Source organism: Lepus europaeus, chromosome X (assembly GCF_033115175.1).
Source record: "Lepus europaeus isolate LE1 chromosome X, mLepTim1.pri, whole genome shotgun sequence".
Lineage (NCBI taxonomy): Eukaryota > Metazoa > Chordata > Mammalia > Lagomorpha > Leporidae > Lepus > Lepus europaeus.
In genome coordinates this window covers 19674581-19695919 of record NC_084850.1, presented here as the reverse complement: position 1 = coordinate 19695919, position 21339 = coordinate 19674581, and the positions used below count along the sequence as shown (strand labels likewise).

The 21339-nt window shown below is 43.3% G+C and overlaps 1 protein-coding gene across 1 annotated transcript in view; it reads left to right on the top strand.

Annotated features, from left to right (window-relative positions):
* The window catches only part of ADGRG4 (adhesion G protein-coupled receptor G4), a gene marked incomplete at its 5' end in the record, with an annotated part of 147022 nt that overhangs the window by 37852 nt on the left and 87831 nt on the right, over nucleotides 1-21339 (top strand). The window contains 6 exons of the mRNA XM_062182999.1: nucleotides 744-790; nucleotides 1974-2019; nucleotides 3532-3695; nucleotides 5308-5440; nucleotides 7118-7236; nucleotides 19624-19840. Coding sequence (XP_062038983.1) covers nucleotides 744-790; nucleotides 1974-2019; nucleotides 3532-3695; nucleotides 5308-5440; nucleotides 7118-7236; nucleotides 19624-19840 — 726 coding nt within the window. The remainder of the gene's footprint in view (nucleotides 1-743; nucleotides 791-1973; nucleotides 2020-3531; nucleotides 3696-5307; nucleotides 5441-7117; nucleotides 7237-19623; nucleotides 19841-21339) is intronic.

Here is a 21339-nt window from a genome sequence, read left to right as displayed (position 1 = left end):
TACAAGCATTTGAGGGAATGAATCCACAAACGGAAGATCTCTCTCCATGTCTTTCTGCCTTTCAAATAAATATAATAAAATAAATTAATAAAATTGTGCTTATGGTTTTCCTCATTACAAAAGTAATATATAACCATTGTAAAAATCTTCAAGTTTCACAGAAATCTAATAGCATTCATAGTGAAACTCTCCCATAATTTACCTATTCCCACCCCTCCAACAACTCTTGTTCACAGCTTATTTAAATAGTCCTCTAGATTTGTTTCCATGCATTTACTAAGAGAATGAGATCTTACTCTACATATTGTTTAACTTTATTTTTATGTTTTCTAATACTTTTCAAGCTCATGCAAACATATCTAGCTTATTCATTTTAATAAGTGCATAAGATTCTTTTGTATGAGTGTGCCATGATGTATATGTCCAACTATCTAATGACAGATATTCGAATAATTTCCACCCTTGTATGCAGATTTTTGTGCACCCTTACTGGTGCCATTACAGCCTAGAATCCTGGAAATTGGAATACTAATTCAAAGGCTTACATTTTGGAGTGCAAACCATAACCAAGATCATTAGAAATGCCTCCTTGGAGTCCTGACACTATTTGAATTCCAAGCTTTGGGGGTGGGATGGGGCCTATAATTTTATATCTGTTCATAGTTGTCTTTCTCCTGAACTTGTGCCCTGAGTATTTGGTACTGTATGCCATTTTCTGTAATTTTGTGATGCTTTTGATACAGAGACACTTGTGAGGAAGAAATGGCCATATACCAAGCTGTTGTAAGTAATTTTTCAAAATGAATCTACTTGTGACCCATCCTATACCTGATTAGATGTAAGTAAATAGCTCTTTCTCCCAGTGTGTGTTGTTAGGCAAGACTCAGTTATGAAAATTGAGGGTCACATTATTCCTTTGGGAATGGCACAAGAACTCATCAGGAGAACCATCCTCTGATTTTATGAACTCTCCATTAGGTACACTTTGTGGGCTATGAGAATGTTGAATGACAGGTTTGTAGATGGTAAGTGGAATTTCTGGGTTGTAGACATCTTGCAAAAGAGCCTGTCTCACATTTGTAAGACTGGCACACACACACACAAATCTACCCTTTATTTCTATGAATTTGAACTCAAAGTGTGACAAAACTATCTTGGTATCATTGCCCCAACTCTTGGTACTTATTCCAGTGCCTAAAACTTTATAATAGTACACCCTGAAATGATTAGTAAGCATATAGTTTTCAAGTTATCTAAATAAGAAATAAATATTTTGACCATGCAAAAATACAATCAAGCCTACAGTGCCTTCTGAATTATCTTACATCATTTAAAATACTTTCTGTAAATAGCTGAGTCAGAATCTTAAAATTTAACACATTGGAGATAGCACACTGTGACTCAAATTCCTCTCAAACAATAAATGCAAAGGGTTTTTGGTCAGGCTGCCTGAGTTGGAATCCCTTTTGTTCTGATTTCCGACTCTGAGACTGTGGGCAATTTAATTAATCTCTCTGTGCCTCAGTTTCCTCACCTGTATAATGAAAGCTGTTGGAAAAATAGAATAAGATAATTTATGTTAAGTGCTTAGTATAGGACTCAAAAATCTAGCAAACATTTGATAGTGTTTTCCATGGTCAACACCAGGTCAAAATCCAGATACTCTGATTTTGCTCCTAGTGCACTGATTTGTCAACTGTGTGATACTGGGCAGATCACTTAATTTCTCTGGGACTCAGTATCCTCGTCTAGAAAGAAAATGGGATGACTATCCTTGCATTGTCCACCCTACGGTGTTGGTGTGAGAACAAAATGCATTGATGTTTTGATGTTGATTTTCCGATGGCAATGGGTTACATAAACGTAAAAGCATAATTATGATTACTGTTTTTAACAATAAGCCTCGTACTCAATTGTGACATTTATTTAAAGATTTTAGTGACCATGTACTTTTCTTTTGGATTGTTTGAAACAGAGAGAATGGCAAAGAATGGCTACGAGTTCCCATGTACCATACAGGTAGGTAGGAGCCGAGTTTATTCATAGCTGGCACATTTAGTTCTGATTTCCTTCCATTTAATTCTGTGTATGCAGCCTGTTGATCAGAGTTGCCAGAAGGAGATCAAAGTACCCAATGGTTATATTAAAGATGCTGTAATTGGGCTCTTGCCTTCATGAAGTAAGTTGTTTCAGTTGGTCGCAGCACAGCCTAGCAGTGTGCTCACTGTTTCTTTGTACTGAAGAGAAAATGGAGTCCAAAGTGGTTATAATTGGGGATAGGGATGAATAAAGTGTTGTGGTCAATAAGCTCTATGAAATACTGAGCAGGGAAATTGAAAAGCAATAACAACAGCAACTAGGAAGCATACTCCATTCTGTTCAGAATTGTGATTAGCCCAGATCCTTTCAGGACCCTGGCTATTGTTGAAATGCTTAATGTACATCATGAAGGACATATAGCCAAAGATGGTGCATAAAGAAGTCATTGAAATGACCAGCGTGTTGGAGCAGAGGGTGTGTTGCAAGCAAGAGTACAGATTTCAGAAGAGCAATCCTTTTGAGATTGGAAATCTGCAAGCTGAGAAGAAATAGGCTCTGAAGGGAATGGGTAGCATGAGCAGAAACATCACCAAATGTGGATCAGGGAATGAGGAGGAATTACTTAGATTGGATGTAGAAGTTTGGAGAAAGCACAGGTACATCTAACTTTCAGCAGCTTAATAAATGTGTTCTTCAAAGCTACATATGGAAATGGGACAAAAGCATAGGTAGGTTTGTGAATCTGAAATGGGTTTTCTCATGGAATATTACAGGAATTTAGAGTGTTTGAGGACCTTGCTACAAACTCTCAGGTCAACGACAGTCCTGTTCTTTCATATCTTTTAGTGGACAGAAATACTAGGTAGGTCTTTGTGATCATGCGAAACGTTGCCTTCTCTAAGGCTCAGTTCTCTCTTCTTTAGAATGGGCCGAGTAGCTGTCTTATCTCAGAAGATTGTTCAAAGGATAAAAATGAATCAAGACATGTGGAGCAAGGACTCCAAAAATGTTAGCTATCATTATCATCATTATCATTCTATTATAGAAATAGGCCTTCTGCAGAACAAATCTTTACAGACTAATTGAGCATGTGCCTATTTGCCTTATTGCAGTAATGATGGATAAATTGAAGACCAGAAGGATAAAAGGTTTTCCCTGAAATATTAATCCTGAATACTCCATCTTCTCTAATAATTACTACAAACTCCTAGAAAAGTCACAAAGCTACTTAATTTCAAAATCGTGCAAATGTTACTGAGCATTCTTTTGAAAATGGGTTTCGGGTTTACTGCTTAGGATGGGAGAAAATTTATCAGAAGATTTCAAAATGCTGCTTTCCATCATTTCTTAAGATTTGCCACTTAATAACTGTAAAACTTTGACATCTACAGACTACCAATTAAGTCAATTGTACTGAACATCAGTTGTGCCAGCCAAGTTACACCATGGTGACATAGCTGCAATATCGTTCTTATGTGTTCTACTTTTCAGCTGTGTTTCTCAGGTCATCATAAAGGCCAACTCTTCTTTAGCACCCAGGGAATTGATTGGCAGGATCAGAAGTAAAGTACATGGCAATCGCAAGCATGGGAACTTCACCCAAGATGAACTGACATTATTAGTAAAGTCGGAACATGTTGCAGTGAGAAAACTAGGTAACTTATGGGAGGGGAGTATTTCAGGTTGAATTTACGCCCCTTCGTATAAAACTCATCATACATACATGGTAAGGAATGCTGAGTTCCGAGGGAGAAAAGTCATTTTCATGTTCCTTTTTATAAGGACACTTCAAAAGGTTCATGGAAAAAATGCAATAAGAATGTTTGACACTCATAGATAGTGTTTTCACAAAACACATTTCCCATGGACTGTTTGAAGAGGCCCCTCCCTTACACTGCCTCAGGACTCACCTGCTCAGACGACCTTTCTCCTTGCAAAAGCTCCTGAGAGAACAGAGTGCTGGAGTGTTTTGCTAGAGACTATTGGTGAGCTCTGGATATGAGCAGTGGCCAGTCCATTCACTGAGTGGGAGGGCTGGCTTTTGTGCATAAATCCCCAGAGACGTGGAGAGCTTCCGTATTGCACAAAAGAGATGCTCAATAGATACCTGCTCATTTATTGATTGACTCAGTCATCCTATTCATCTTGGCAAGTGATGTGGGAACTGTCCCAGATTTCTGCTGCACGCATTTCCTCTTCTGATTAGTAAATCTTTAATGGTAAAAGAGAAAAGCTATTAGGCCATTGCACCTTGTTCCTATTACTGCCAGCTTTATACTTTTTGCCCCAGAAAAATCTTTGCACTAAACCAGATAACACAGACAGGCATTAGCACAATCCTTGGCAACAAACTAATGACATTGCCTAGGGCAGGCTGTAAGGGCTGGAGCATGAGAGTGAGGTGGAAGGCAGGGGAGTGTGACAGCTGCTGTGCACCGGATTCTGGTGAACTTGTCTCAAGGTGTGACAGCAAGACACATTTCCTCCTCACTCAGAGATGAGGCTGGGCTGGCTAGGCCACTTCACAGGTCACTCTGTCGACACCTGTGGAAACAATTTCCAGAGTCGTGGCTGTGGACACAGTGGAAGGTCAATAAAAAGTGGGGGCTTAGCTTATGGACTTAGCACAGGTCACATCTTCCTTAAGGTGGAAATGCCTGGCAGCCCAACCATGCCCCAGTAGCCCTCCATAGTGGAGGTAGTTCTGTTCTTCATAACCACCATCAGAATCAGAACTCTCTTGCCTTGACCAGTCATGACAGCTGCACTGAGTGTCCTCAATCCAAATTGACCCCAAGGGTATGGTCAGAAAGAACAGACCATCCCGAAGTAGTCAGTGCACAGTCCATGCACGTCAAACTGTTAATGGTGGGTACCTTGGAAGGGGGACAATTGGCAAGTGGAGATTTTCTGTATTTCACTCTAACACCCCTTTGTGTGACTTGAATTGTTTTCTGATGCATGGGATCCATTTAAAACAAAACAAAGCAAAAACAGAAACAAAATAAAATACCTCTCCTGTCAACTGGTGGTTTTAATGGAAAGGACTAAAACGTTGGGTTATGAGAGGTGGATTATTTAAATATAAAAAGACTCAATTTAATGCTATTTTCAAGGAAGTCCAGTTTCAATGGCCTAGCAGGAAAAAGTTTCCTCTTTTATTTTCTGATGTTTATGTGCAGGCTAATAATGATGGGTCCTAATGGATGTTCATGGTACCTTTAAGTGCCTTTTGCCCTTTAAAATGTGCATACATTTTCTGTGTAGAGCCGGGAAAGTGCAAAGCCAAGGAAACAGCCTCTAAATACAAAGGGACATATAAGTGGCTATTAACCAACCCTACCGAGACAGCCCAAACTGGATGCATCAAAAATGAGGATGGAAGCACCACTAGAATCTGGTATGTATGACCACGTTCTAATTGCTGGACCAAAGATGTGCCAACTAATCCCTTCATCTACCTCTGCTACCACTCTTCCCTCCTCGCCCCTTTTGGACTTACTGAAACATGCACATGTGACATAATAACAATTTTCAGGAGGACATGAGAGAAAAGTCACCCACAACTCCACCACCTGAACACAGCTGTTTTTAGTGGCTTTATTTTTTCTCTGAATACCTGTAACTTTTATGTAGTGGTAATCACTGTCCTATCAGTAACATAATTTACCCTTTCACTCAATGGTTTATCAAACATTTGCCATGTTTTGCATTAACCTTCTTAATGATTATTTCGAAAATCAGCCTCAGAAGCTATCTCACTGATGGGCTATAATCATTAACTAAATCACTCTTCTATTGTTGACTTTATCATTTTCCTTTGTAAAATCATCAGCCCTCTTTTCTTGCTGTCAGTCATTAATGGTTTATGCCACTTACTTAAGTGGGCAAGACCAGAAGGGCAGCAGGTTTTGAACAGAGGCTTAAAAGCACTCTTTCACAAAGTGCCATGTACAACTGCACCCTACCTTTCTCTCCCTGCTGCTCATCAGTCAGCAAGGCAGGTGGCTTTTACAGTCCCAGTTAGAGGTCACAGCTAGCCTCTCCTTTCCAGCCCCTTGGCCACTGTCCTGGTACCAGCCCTTTACTATCTTTTGCTTGTGATTACGGCATTTTCCTTGCCTTCTGTCTGCTACCTCCCAACTATATTGCAAACCTCTGCCATTGCGATTTTCCAGAAATCTGCTATCATGCCCACAAATTAAGTCTCACCCCCTAAATACAGTCCACAAGACTGCAGGCTCCCTCTCTTGCCATCTCGCTCGCTACTCTCCCTTCCTTTTACCATGCACTCCAGCCAAAAAGCCATTTGCCATTATGGGCTCCAAGAAGCACTCCCTGTGTCTCTTTGCTTGTACTATTTGCTGTTTGTGTGGGAGTTGTTTCTCTCCATCTCTGTCCTTACAGTGCCTGCAAAGATCCAATGTGGACAATAGATTTAGCTTTGTTCATGCAGCTGTTCATTTTATATTTTGCCTATCAAACCATAGAATTTGGGGTTCCTCTGGAAAGGGACAAAACCCTGTCCTATTTGTCTGTTACCAGTTACTGTCCTCAGATGAGTGTGTTAGTTGACTTGAAATGAACTGGGTTGAACAGGATAAGACACAGGGGAAGTAGATGATGAGGGCTAATGAGCTACAGAGGGCCCTATACTAATTGCCTTGAGTAAATGAATATACTGAGATGGAAACCACATTCCAATAGGAATGTCCTCTTAAAATAGCAATAAGAAGTGAAAATCAAGGCAAAGAGTTTGGTTTGACGGAACAACATCTTAGCCTTGATGCTTCAACAGCTGGGCGTTGCCATGCCCATCTCTCATTCTCTTGCTGTTTATCCTTCCAAGTGCTGACCCTACATTCACTTGGCTCCCTGAGAACAAAATTTTCTTTACTTTACAAAGAAATGATAGGCTCCCATCTTTGCTGTCTTGACTAAGAGACCAGGGATGGGCAAGGGGGAGGCATGCCAACGACACACCTGTTTCTTCACTATGTATGTTAACACTATCCTTGCCTCATTCTTCAAGGAGAAAGCTAGATAATGCCTTGTGCTCTCCTCTCTTCTTTTTCAGCTCAATCAGCATTGACACAGGCAAATCTCAGTGGGAAGAGCCAAAGTTTAAGCAATACAAATTGCTTCAAGGACTTCCTGATAAGATTTTGGATCTTGCTAATATCACCATAAGTGAGGGTAAGATTGTTTTGCACTCATTACAGAAATAATGGAACCTTAGATAGTTTGCCTCCTTGCCTTGAGACTAGAAAGAACACAGACAAATTTCAGGCAGGAAAATCCATCTTACAATTATCTCATCTAAGAAACTAGGTAGTTGGAGTGGGCGTTTGATGCAGTAGTTAACTCACTTGCTTGAGACACCTGCATCCCATGTCCAAGTGCTCAGGTGAGTCCTGACTCTACTCTCCATTCCAGCTTCCTGCTAATGCAAATCCTGACAGCAAGTGATAGCCCAAGTACTTAGGTCCCTACCACCCACATGGAAGGCTTGGATGGAGTTCTGGTCTCCTAGCTTCAGCCTGGTCTGGTCCTAGTTGTTGTAGGCATTTTGGGACTGAACCAGTGGATGAAATATCTCTTTCGGTTCTCTCTCTCTCTTTCTCACTGCCTTTCAAATAAATACAATTAAAATTTAAAAAAAGAAAAGGTAGTTAATGAGGATAGAAGTAGTGTTGTAGCATAAGAAGAGTTTTTGTTATAATTTGTTGCTAATTATTTTCCATTTTATTTCAATATATAAAAATTTAATATCTAATATACTTCACATAGTTCCATATTTTTTAAAGATTTATTTATCTGAAAGTCAGAGTTACACACAGGGAGAGGGGAGAGAGAGAGAGAGAGAGAGAGAGAGAGAGAGAGAGATAAGTCTTCTATCCGCTGGTTCACTTCACAATTGACCACAATGGCCGGAGCTGTGCTGATCCGAAGCCAGGAGCCAGGAGCTTCTCCCCAGTCTCCCACGTGGGTGCAGGGGCCCAAGGACTTGGGCCATTTTCCCTTGCTTTCCCAGGCCACAGCAGAGAGCTGGATCAGAAAGTGGAGCAGCCAGGTCTCGAACTGGCGCCCATATGGGATGTGGGCGCTTTAGGCCAGGGTGTTAACCCACTGCACCACAGTGCTGGCCCCACATTTTATGACTGGATAGTGTTCTGTGGTGTGGCTATAGCAGATTTCACCTATTCACTCACTTTGATGGACATTTGGTCATCTCCACCTTTTGGCTATTATTAACAATCTGGTCGTGAACATTTGTTTAAAAATGTTTGTGTAGACACGTTTTCAATTCTCTTGGAGGTGTGTGTGTGTGTGTGTATCTGTGTAAAGTACAATTAGCAGGTCATTTAACTTTTCTGTCTGTATATCTTCTTTGGTGAGGTGTCTGCTATAGGCTGAATGTTTGTGGCCTCCTCCTCACCATTTAAGTCAAATGTTGAAATCCTAACCCCAGTGTGGTGTTATTAAGAGACTATTAGATCTTTAGGAGGTGATTAGGACAAGAAAGTTGAACCTTCATGAATATAAATTAGTGCCTGTTTAAACAAGTTTCAGAGAATTTCTTTGTCCTTTCTGCCTTGTAAGGTTATAGTAAAAACAAAATGGATATTTACAATGCATGAAGTGGGCCCTCACTGGAGGTCAAATCTGTTTTCATCAAAGAATTTCCATTTCTTTTTTTTTAACAGGCAGAGTTAGACAGTGAGAGAGAGAGAGACAGAGAGAAAGGTCTTCCTTCTGTTGGTTCACCCCCCAAATGGCCGCTATAGCCAGCGCTGCACTGATCTGAAGCCAGGAGCCAGGTGCTTCTTCCTGGTCTCCCATCTGGGTGCAGGGCCCAAGCACTTGGGCCACCCTCCACTGCCCTCCCGAGGTGCTGGCGCCGCAGGCAGAGGATTAGCCAAGTGAGCCTCGGCACTGGCCGAGGATTTCCATTTCTACCCCGCTGGTTAGGTGTGGTTCTACTGCATCAAGTGGGTCCCTTGCATGAAGAATTGTTGGGAATTGACGAACAAGCATTTCAGTACCTTGCAGAAGGGCCAGGGAATTGGACTTGTCTTCCTTGCAGAAGATGCAAAAATAATATCTTTGTCAAAGAATATCTAGAACAATTAGCAAAGCAAACATAGATTTGATGGTTCCTGGATCTGAAATTATGAGTCAGGGCAGCAGGGAAAGTTTCACCTTAAAGTGAGTGGGTGGAAATATAGAAAGGTCTGTGTTTCATGCTGACCTCCCTCCTTCTGAGTGACACATTTTGTTTAGACACGCTAATAGAATTTTCTCTTGTGGAAGAAAAAGCTAACAAATATCCATAACAACAACAAAAGCACTGCATTGGGTTGGTTTTTTTTTTTTAAATTACTTTCAGAAGTCACTGTATAAAAAATACTGTGGAGAAAGAGAATAGTTGGATGGTGATTTAGATATATAAAAGCTGAACTATCAAGTTTATTGGCTCTGGGGAAATCTTTCTCTTGTCCTTGTAAGTTAGGGGCTTAGTGAACAATGAGTACTGTATGATGTAAAGGAAAGAAAATATCTCTACATTAAAATAATTTATTTTCTTTAGTTTTCAACCTTGCTGACAAGCACTAGAGATCTTGGTTGGAGAAAGACTCTTTTGTTATTTCATATAAATGCTCATTTTTTATGAACTTCTGAATATCACTGAGTTAGAAAATATTTCCTTATTTCAAAGTTCTTTGAGTTCTTTTCTGTGGTTAATTTTGTTACCTTTATGATGTGGAAGATGCATCAGGGTTCAGTGAACTTGGGCAGAATTTTTCCCAAAGCCATCTCTGCTCATTCCACTATCAGGGCGGAACTGTGGGCAATTAAGAGAGAACAATGAGATTCCTAGGAGGTCAGATAGAAGGACTGCAAAACATGGCTGTCCCAGTCCCCAACACTACTGGGAAAAGGAATAAAGGCACCGATGCTGTAGCAAAAAGTGATATCAAAGAACTGAACCTGTGGAGTCAGAACTGAACTAGAATCACCCAGTGTCTTGATTTCTAAATCTGTATAAAAGAAATAATATGAGTGCATATCAAATAGGGTTTTGTGATGATTCAATGAGAAAACGCATGGATACCTAGCTGTTGTATGTTGTTTAAAAAATGCCATTCTCTCCTTGTCAATTGGGTAAACACCCATTGAATCAGGACTAGCTGGTGACTACTTAGCCTAGTAGTATATGGCAGTAATGACACTGCCAATTAGGGGACTAACTTTTAAGAGGACTGGAAGTTTCTGTATCCTTTCTTTTAGTACACTCTTGTTTGATATGCTTCCCTGTAGAACCCAGACATCATACTTTAAGAGGCCCAAGTGATGTGGGAAAACTCAAGGAGATAGCTAGTTCATGAGCTGGAGGCCACACCTTCCCTGCCCCACCATGTAATCCTTTCAACTCACCTGTCAATCAGACTATGTAACCACTTCCCTTTTTGAAGCTCATAAGAATCTTGGTGAAGGGGAAAGCACGCGCTCTCTCTCTTGCCTGGTGGATCTAGGGAAAGCAGGGTATGGAAGTTCCTGTTTACCCTTCCTAGCCCACTTTCCCTTAATAAAGCCCTCATGTTCCTGTGTATTCTTCTCACTTTGTAAATAAACCTTACTATGCTGCATGTCATGTTTGTGCTTGTACTTAAAATTCTTCTCTAAGTAAAAAGCAAAAGTCTGAAATAGGAGTTTGAGCCTAACCTAGCCCACAACACAAACACTGATGTGTGAAATATACTTAACAGCCAGCTCTATCCTAAAATGGTAGATGTGTAGCACTTACTAGTTTTCAACTGACTATATGCAATGACGTGTAGTCACTGAACTATGAATGTGGTAAGAGATGCACACACAGCTTCAATAGAGGTAAATAATCACAAGAACATAGAGTCATAAAATGTAGCAGGATAATGAGGAAGTGATGAGTTTTGAGCATCACAATTATTTTTGGTATAATTGATTTCATTGTAGGTTTATATAACTTTTAAACAATAGCTGTGTTTTAAAAACAAATTCACAAAATTCCTCAAAATTTAACAACTGATACTCATAAACTGGAATAAGCTGGGTCTAGTACATCAGAAGTTGGATCCAGCACACAACTGAGCCCAAGACATTGGGAGAGGCCATGTCAAGGGGCTACAGTCAACGGCCCCAACTGACTAGTTCATGCTCAACATCAACTCTCAGTCATGTGAGTGAGCCATTTTGAACTTCTAGCCCGGTCTAGCCTTCAGCTATGTCATTGCTAATTGTTCTCTAACTGCAACAGCACGAAGGATGCCTAAGTGACAAGTGCTTAGCTGAGCTTAGTCAACACCCAGACCATTAAGTTTCTGTGTGGTTTGTTAGGTAACTAACAGATAACTAGATAACTAGATACACTAGAACAGATAACTAGATACACTAGATAACTAGAACACTAGCTCATAAAAATTGTTCAATAAATAACGTGCACTGTTATGACTTTGATTATTGAAATTACTTGTGGGTTAATTGTACTTCGAGCAATGAAGATCTATTTATTCTATGGCAATAAAGGAGCACTCTTTTTATTGTTTGGCCTTGGGGACCTAAAATTTTTCCACAGTGAGTGTACCTTATCCTTAAAAACCATGTAACTCCTGATGAAGAGCCTATGATTATTTTCTACAGCATAGTTAGTCTCTCCTTGCACTGTTGTTTACTTTCATTCTGCCACAGCAGGGACTGAACAAAGTGAAGTCGCACCACTGAAACCCAACGAATCATGACAAGACAGTTCTGACTGTTCCATTTTCAACAAAGCCGGAACAATTTAATAAAGGCATGAAAAAGATCCATGAACGAGCTCACTGTCTTGTTTCCTCAGTTTCTCTAACTTCCCAGAAGATAGATGTTAACACAGAGAAAATATTAATTTGGAAACAATTACAAGCTTAGTAAGTTACAAGCTGCCCCCCTTCCTTCTGGCTCCTCAAGGAAAACCCTGTCCTTGCTAACTCAGTTCCCATGTAAGCCATTTGTTGGGCAGATTGGGGTAATGGTTAATCAGGGAGGGAGGAGGAACTGAGAGGACTTCAGCTAAGATTGCTTAATTTACATAGATGAAAACAGAGAGTTGTTTGCAGAAAAAGAGAATAAAGCAAGGAAATGGGAGAGAAAAAACAGACTATGCAGGTTTTATCAGAAGTAAAGTCCTGGGGAGCTTGGTGGTAGGAGAGAGATTTGGGGGGACACTGACATGCACAGATACACACAAACACACACACAGTGAATGAGAGAGAGAGAGAGAGAGAGAGAGAGAGAGAGAGAATTTTATGCTGTATTATTTTATTTCCACAAACACAGTTGGTTGTTTGCAATATAATCTGTGTTAAATGTGTTATGAACCTAATCCCCTCTCTGGAATTTTTCTTAACAGATTGCATTTTTTCAATTGTTTGCCTCTATATTTTGGTTATGGGACTTGAATTTGAGTATTTTCAGCTAGGAATATACCACGAGGAATCTCAGCTTCATTTAGTTACATTGAACCAAATCTAATTTGTGTTGTATTTGTTTAACAAAGCTGCTAACTTTAAAAGTGGGTGATGATTCAAACAAAACCTCTTTTTTAATAAAGCATTTATTGGACAATTAAGAATATTAGCACTTACTAGATGTAACAAAACGGGGCACAGAACAGAGAGGATGAAGGACCCTTATGGGGGAGAGGGACAAGAAACTAGGCCTGGGCAGATATCAGGGGCTTCTTAAGAGGTTAGATGTTCCCCAGGGTCCAGCGGGCACGTTCTCTGGGAAGGAAAAGTCTATCCCCTTTAGAGAACCTCTAGGCATGCCCAGAGCAGAGCTGCCACTCCCCCTTCGGAGAGTCTCAGTACTCTCCTCAGCATTCTCTTCAGCTGGTTCCCTCAGCACTCTCCTCAGCATTCTCTTCAGCTGGTTCCCTCAGCACTCTCCTCAGCATTCTCCGGTATGCTAATTATCCCTCTATATAACCTGTGTGAAACTGCCGCTCAGGGCTCCTCACCGCCTTAGGTGGGGGCCCGTTTGCGCAAACGTACAATAAATACCTCATGCTTTTTGCATCAACTGGTCTGGAGTCTGGATTTTTGGGCGTCCTCTCGAGCAAGTGGGCATCTCTACAACTGAGAGGTCCAACATTTTGGCGCCCAACGTGGGGCTCGAGGTCGCCCTCAGACCCATTCTCTGCAGGACCAGTTGGAGGTATAATTAAGTGTTTTCTGTCTGTTGTTCTTTGTCTTGAGTATTCTGACTGGATTCTGACTGAAGTATTCTGACTGGCCAGTATCTGACCTGACTCTGTGGGACCAGTGGGGGAGGCAGGCGTGCCCTGCAACCCCTGGTCCGTTCCGGACCAGTGGGGGAGGCAGGCGTGCCCAGCAACCCCTGGTCCGTTCCCCGGAGGACGCTCCGGGGTATGAGGGGAAACCCTCGGTCTGTTCCCCCGGAAGACGCACCCGGGGTGGTCTGGAGGTGGGTCGGAGACCAAGTCTCCCTCCTTCCCGGGGAGGGCTGGTCAGGTAGCCGCTCCCAAAATTAGCGCAAGACATGGGGTTTGTCTTACTTATTGTATATGTTTGTGCATTGGCTGTTCTTTTTGTTTGGGCTAAAATCCTTGCACACATGGGTCAACAAATAACCACCCCTTTAAGTCTCACTCTAGATCACTGGAAGGACGTTCGAGAACGTGCGCACCACCTCTCATTGGAGGTTAAAAGGAAACAATGGGCAAAATTCTGTTCCTCAGAGTGGCCGGCCTTCGAGGTCGGCTGGCCAAGGAACGGCACTTTTAACCTCGATATTATTTTACAGATTAAGGCACGGGTCTTTCAGCCAGGATCAAATGGACACCCTGATCAGGTGCCCTACATTACTACGTGGGAGGATCTTTCACGTAATCCCCCTCCCTGGATAGAACCCTTCTCCTTCCCGACGGAGCCCATACGGACCCCGTTACCCCCTCCTCCTATCCCGGTTGTGCCAACCTCCTCCCTATACCCTCTGAAGGAGATTCGAGATCCAAAACCTGACAAGCCACCGGTTCTTCCGGCTGATCAGGACTTTCTGCTCTTTGACTCTCCCCCACCCTATCTTCCCGGCCAGCCTGCTCCCCCGCAGGAACTCCCACAACAACCAGAGCGGGATGTGCAACCTTCTGCACCACCCCCTGATTTCACGAGGGCAGGGGAAGAAGTCTCAGCGCCTTCCCCGCCCTCCAGCCGCCTGCGCCTCCGTCGGGGGCAGGCAGGGGGCTCGGGAAGCGTCTGGAATTCGCAGGCTTTTCCTCTTCGCTCGGTGGCTGGCCAGATGCAGTACTGGCCATTTTCTGCTTCCGATCTTTACAATTGGAAAACCCATAACCCCTCTTTCTCTCAGGACCCCCAGGCTCTGACTGGGCTGATCGAGTCAATTTTATTGACTCATCAGCCCACCTGGGATGATTGTCAGCAGCTTCTGCAGACCCTCCTCACTACTGAGGAAAAGCAGCGTGTCTACCTTGAGGCACGGAAAAACGTCCCTGGAGCAGATGGCCGACCGACCCTACTGCTAAATGAAATCGAGGAGGCGTTTCCCTCAACCCGTCCTGATTGGGACTACACCACCGTTGCTGGTAGGGAGCGACTTCGTCTTTACCACCAGATTCTCCTTGCGGGTCTCAGAGGGGCTGGAAAGCGCCCCACCAATTTGGCCAAGGTACGTGCAGTAGTACAGGGGGCTGAGGAAACGCCGGCAGGCTTCCTAGAAAGATTAATGGAAGCCTACCGTATGTATACCCCGTTTGACCCCCTGGCAGAGGACCGGCAGGGAGATGTAATCATGTCCTTTATAGGACAGTCAGCGCCGGACATCCGCAGTAAATTGCAGCGGCTAGAGGGGCTTCAGAGGTATACTATACAAGATTTAATAAAGGAGGCAGAAAAGATTTACAACAAAAGGGAGACCCGAGAGGAGAAGGAGGAAAGGATCCGCAAGGAGCAGGAGGAAAGGGAAGACAAAAGAGACAAAAAACGTAATCGAGAGCTTAGTAGAATTTTGGCCACCGTAATGCAGGATACAGAAAGGAGTAGACCAGGACAGAATAGGGACTTGGGAGACAAACGAAAGCCTCGGGTGGAAAGAGATCAATGTGCCTATTGTAAAGAAAGAAGACACTGGGTCAAAGACTGCCCGAAGAAAACACAGGGACCAAAGAGGAGACCAGTTCCAATCCTGTCCCTGGAAGAAGACGACTAGGTGAGTCAGGGCCAGGAGCCCCCCCCTGAGCCCAGGATAACCCTTGAAGTGGGGGGCAGACCGGTAACCTTCCTGATTGACACGGGAGCCCAGCACTCGGTACTGACTTCAGAAAAAGGGCCTTTAAGCTCCAAGATTTTCCTCAGGCCTGGGCAGAGACTGCGGGAATAGGGCTGGCCGTCAACCGGCCTCCCTTGATCTGAAGCCCACGGCCATTCCCGTGTCAGTTCGTCAATATCCGATGGGCAAGGAAGCTAAGGAAGGTATCCGGCCACATATCCAGAGACTGTTACACCTAGGCATTTTAAAACCTTGTCGTTCACCTTGGAGCGCCCCCCCTACTACCAGTAGAGAGGCCTGGTACGGGTGACTGCCGCCCGGTACAGGACTTGCGGGAGGTTAACGGGAGAGCGGAGGATATGCATCCCACGGTGCCCAACCCCTACAATCTGCTAAGTACCTTGCCTCCGACCCACGTATGGTGCACTGTGTTAGATCTAAAAGGTGCATTCTTTTGTTTAAGACTGAGCCCTCAGAGCCAATCCATCTTTGCTTTTGAGTGGAAAGACTCAGAGACCGGGTTTTCAGGACAACTCACCTGGACAAGGTTGCCTTAAGGATTTAAAAACTCGCCTACCTTGTTTGATGAAGCTCTGCACCTAGATTTGGCCGACTTCCGAGTCAACCATCCGGACCTGGTCCTCCTGCAATATGTGGACGACCTCCTCCTTGCCGCTGAAACTGAGCAGAGCTGCCACTCTCCTCAGCATTCTCCTCAGCAATTCATTGCCCCGGGCACCAACGAGGAGACGACCCCGTAGCAAGGGGAAACAGGATGGCAGACGAGGCCGTTAGGGCGGCAGCCCTGAGCCAACAGGTGCTCCCGTTAAAGACAATTGAGCCCACCCAAGTATCGAGGGAACCACCTTTCCTCTATTCGGACCAAGACTTAGATACGATTCAGCGGCTCGGTGCAGAGTATGATGAACAAATAAGGGTTTGGAGGCTCGGAGAGAAAATAGTCCTGCCACACCAATTGGCTAAAGAAATAATTACCAGCCTCCATCAATGGACTCATTTGGGATACAAAAAGCTAAAAGCAGCCTTACAGGAAGATAGGCAGTCTTACTACATCCCCGGACTTGACTCTTTAGCCCAGCAGGTGACTGAATCCTGTGTTCCGTGTGCCAAGGTAAATGCCAGACACCTCAAGCTCCCGGAGGGAGCTAGGGTAAGAGGAGACCGACCAGGAATCAACTGGGAGGTCGATTTCACTGAGATAAGGCCGGGCAGTTATGGGAATAAGTATCTTCTAGTTTTTGTAGACACCTTCTCCGGATGGACTGAGGCATTCCCCACAAAACGGGAAACCGCCCAGGTGGTCGTCAAGAAGATCATAGAGGAGATCTTCCCCCGGTTCGGCTTGCCTAAGGTAATCGGGTCCGACAATGGCCCAGCGTTTGTCTCCCAGGTAAGTCAGTTGGTGGCCAAAGCATTAGGCATAAATTGGAAATTGCACTGTGCCTATAGACCCCAAAATTCAGGACAGGTAGAAAGAATGAACAGAACAATTAAAGAGACCTTGACCAAATTAGCGTTGGAGACTGGTGTTAAAGACTGGGTCTAACTCCTCCCTATGGTGTTGTTCCGGGTTCGAAACACGCCCTCTCATTGCGGGCTGACACCATATGAAATCCTTTATGGAGGGCCCCCACCAGTAGCAGGCTTGCTTGACCTTGCCAGTGACTCCGTTGCCGATGCCCCTAAGTTACAGGCCCGGTTGAGAGCACTCCAGATCATCCAGAACCAGGTCTGGAAACCTCTTGCAGCAGCCTACCAACCCAAGACGACAACTATCCCACATCCTTTCCAAATCGGTGATGCTGTGTATGTCCGAAGGCACCAATCTAAGACTCTAGAGCCCCGGTGGAAAGGCCCCTTCACTGTGCTGTTGACAACTTCCACCGCTCTCAAGGTCGACGGAATCGCTGCTTGGGTCCACGCCTCACACGTGAAGCAAGCACCACCTCCCCAGGGCCCCGAGGATCTGGATAGACCAGCCAAATGGAAGCTCCAGCGCACTCAGATCCCACTCAAGCTAAGACTTTCTAAAACTGTTTAATATTTATGATGTTCCTGGCCTTTCCCCATTGTTTTTCCAATCCCCATGTTCCGCAATTGTTAACGTGGAACCTAACCCAGTCCAGCAAGAACAGAGTTTCCTCCCTCCAGTGAGGCAGGTTCTCCCCAGGCCGGTTCAATAGATTTTATGATTAAAATCTTTGCAAAAAGAAAAGGAGGGAATGAAGGACCCTTATGGGGGAGAGGGACAAGAAACTAGGCCTGGGCAGATATCAGGGGCTTCTTAAGAGGTTAGATGTTCCCCAGGGTCCAGCGGGCACGTTCTCTGGGAAGGAAAAGTCTATCCCCTTTAGAGAACCTCTAGGCATGCCCAGAGCAGAGCTGCCACTCCCCCTTCGGAGAGTCTCAGTACTCTCCTCAGCATTCTCTTCAGCTGGTTCCCTCAGCACTCTCCTCAGCATTCTCTTCAGCTGGTTCCCTCAGCACTCTCCTCAGCATTCTCCGGTATGCTAATTATCCCTCTATATAACCTGTGTGAAACTGCCGCTCAGGGCTCCTCACCGCCTTAGGTGGGGGCCCGTTTGCGCAAACGTACAATAAATACCTCATGCTTTTTGCATCAACTGGTCTGGAGTCTGGATTTTTGGGCGTCCTCTCGAGCAAGTGGGCATCTCTACAACTGAGAGGTCCAACAAGGAGACAGGATATGAACTCACAGCCAAAACGAATTTGTTCAAGAACAAAAATACATTCTCAGAGGTGGCCAACTGCTGGTGTGCACATAGACCAAACATGTGGCAGAAGGCCCAGTCCTACAGTGTGCTGGGCCTTATATATCTTAGGGTGGGTTAAGGGTCCAGCGAGGGGTTGGGGAGCGGGAGCAGTAGATGGAGGTGAACTTCTCCATACAGGTTTTTTTTTTTTTTCACAGGCAGAGTGGACAGAGAGAGAGAGAGAGAGAGAAAGGTCTTCCTTTAACGTTGGTTCACCCCCCAATGGCCGCTGCGCCCGGCGCACTGCGCCCGGTGCACCACGCTGATCCAAAGCCAGGAGCCAGGTGCCTCTCCTGGTCTCCCATGTGGGTGCAGGGTCCAAGCACTTGGGCCATCCTCCACTGCACTCCCGGGCCACAGCAGAGAGCTGGACTGGAAGAGGGGCAACCGGGACAGAATCTGGCGCCCTGACCGGGAATAGAACCCAGTGTGCTGGCGCTGCAGGCGGAGGATTAGCTTATTGAGCCAGGGCGCCGGCTCCATACAGGTTTTTTAAGGTTTCTCCCAGGCTTTCAAACCTGGAAAGGAATGCAGGAGGTGGAGTGGGGAACAATACAGGGCATGGGGCTGAGCTGGTCTCTTGAAAGAAGGCAGGGGTAAGGGATAAAATAGAATTTTATCTACTTTCAGACAAGGAGATAAAATGGCTGAGGCTTATATCCCTATTCCATCACTGGATATTTGAATATTACCACTAGTTTCAAAATTTAATTTTAATTGGTGTTGTGGTTATGACAATTTTAGGAATACATACTAAAATATGCGTGGATGAGATGATTTGATGTCAGAGATTTGCTTTAAAATAATCCGGGGTTTGGCAAAGATAGATGGGAATGTAGATGGAATAAGATTAGCCCTTCATTGATATTTGTTGAAGTTGGGTGACTCATGCAGTACAAGGGATTCATTATACTATTCTTTCTACTTTTATGTGTGCCTAAAAATTTCCATAATAAAAAGTGAAGAAAAAAGGTGGGCGAGTTAATATCTGTTGTTCTTACTCTCTAGAAAATCTAAATTAATTGCATTTATTGTTACCTGGTCTTTATTTGCTTTTTTCTCTGTCAGTTGATGGGCATTGACAGGAAAATATAATCACCACCCTGGATTATGAAAACACAGACTAAACGTTTGCTGATATTTGAATATAGGTGGGATCTGCTTAACTCAATCCAATACTCAAAAGTCTCAATTTAATTAGAATCAAATTTCAAGATAATTGTTCAGTGACAAAAAGATTTCCCTGGTGCATTTGAAAGAGGAATTAATGAATAAAAAGTTGACTTAGGTGCTACTTTCTGGGACTGCATCTATTGTAGAAATTGAAGTCCGTCTATAAACTTTGTTACCTTGGTATGCATTTTCAGTTCACTGTCTTTAGATTTTTAAAGCAAAGAAAGCAGATGAGCATGGCCCAAAAGTACTTAATGCAGGTTGTACGTTTCAATTTTGTTTCCCCCAGAGAATGCAAATGATGTGGCAGAGCACATTTTAAATTTGCTAAATAAATCCCCTCCTCTGGATGAAGAAGAGACAAAGATTATTGTTTCTAAAGTGTCTGATATTTCACTATGTGAAGAAATAAGTATGAACTTAACCCAGCTTATGTTACAAATCATCAATGCTGTTTTGGAAAAGCAAAATGATTCTGCCTCTGATCTGCATGAAGTAAGCAATGAGTAAGTATTAATACTTAGGTAAAAGAAATTATACAAGAAGTTTAAATTATATGCCATTAATACCTTAGCATACAATCATCACCAATTTAAAAGTCAGGTAGTTAGGCATTGAAAGTACAGTTAGTTCAATAAGATGAGGCCCTTTTATTCAAATACCAGTTGCGAAAGAATGCATTCAAATTTGAGTTGTATCTTACTGATATCAACTTTTCAAATAAGCAGTTACCCTAAACCAAACCTCCAATCAATTTCCTCAACCCTGCTGGTACCCCAGTATTCCTCATTACTAAGAAATTTATTCAAACAAGTGCTAAGGTAAGTACCTTAAAAATTGTACTAGGTACCTCCCTCTAGCTCACAGCCAATCATTAACCAACTTCTCTATGAGGCACCATACATGAATTTTTTTTGGTCTCGTGTGTGTTCTATTGGGATCCATCTGCTTCTGTCCATCTTCACCCCACCCCCACTCGGAGGCACATTTCCTCTCACCTGACCATCTACAATAACCTAATTGGTTTCCTTGCCTCAACTCTTGACCCTTTATGGTAAATCTTCTACATAGAAGCCTGAGTGATCTTTTAAAGTGTAGAAGAGGTGGCTTCAAAAGTTCATGGAAAATGACGTTTTAAAAATAATACCCATCTTGCATGATCTTTTTGAAGCACCCCCCTACTGCATGCATTTCAAATTATTTTTTGCATTCAAATAAGCATATTTTAATTCTACTTTTTATAAAAATTTTGAGCTGCCTCATATCATATCATATTCTCTTGCTTTAAACACCATTCAGTTCTATTCCTTTACATGGTGAATGAAATCCAAAGTTCTTATCAGGGCCTATGAAGCCTAAAGGATTTGGCTTTATAGACAACATTTTTATTTAATTTTCAAAACAGTCTTTTGAGACGTGTGCTAATATCACCTCCCACTTTGCAGGCGAAGAAACAAAAGTATAGTGAGATCAGTTTATTTGCACACATGATTAGAAATTAGAGGAGCTACGATTTAGTCTTCAGCCTGTATGATTTAAAAGCCAGTGCTCTTATGTAATAATTCCTAGGCAGTATAAACATGGTGACTAAAGTTCAGAGCCAAGTCTTTCAATGAAGAAATCTTTTAAGGAGGCTGAGTTTTACATGAAAAAGTAGGAACAGGGGACAGCATTATGGAGCAGCAGGTTAAGCCACCACTTGCTACTCTGGCATCACATATGGGAGCACTGATTCAAATCCTGGCTGCTCTGCTTCTAATCCAGGTCCCTGCTAATGAGCCTAGGAGACAACATCTGATGACCCAAATGTTTGAGTTGCTGCCACCCAAGTGGGAGACCTGGATAGAATTCCTAGCTCCTGGCTTCAGCCTGGCTGTTGTGACCATTTAGGGAGTGAACCATCAGAGGGAAGTGCACTTGCTCACTCTCTCTTCTTCACCCTGCTTTTCAAATAAAGAAAGAAATCTTTAAAAAACATTAAAGAATAAAAAGGTAGGAACACTCT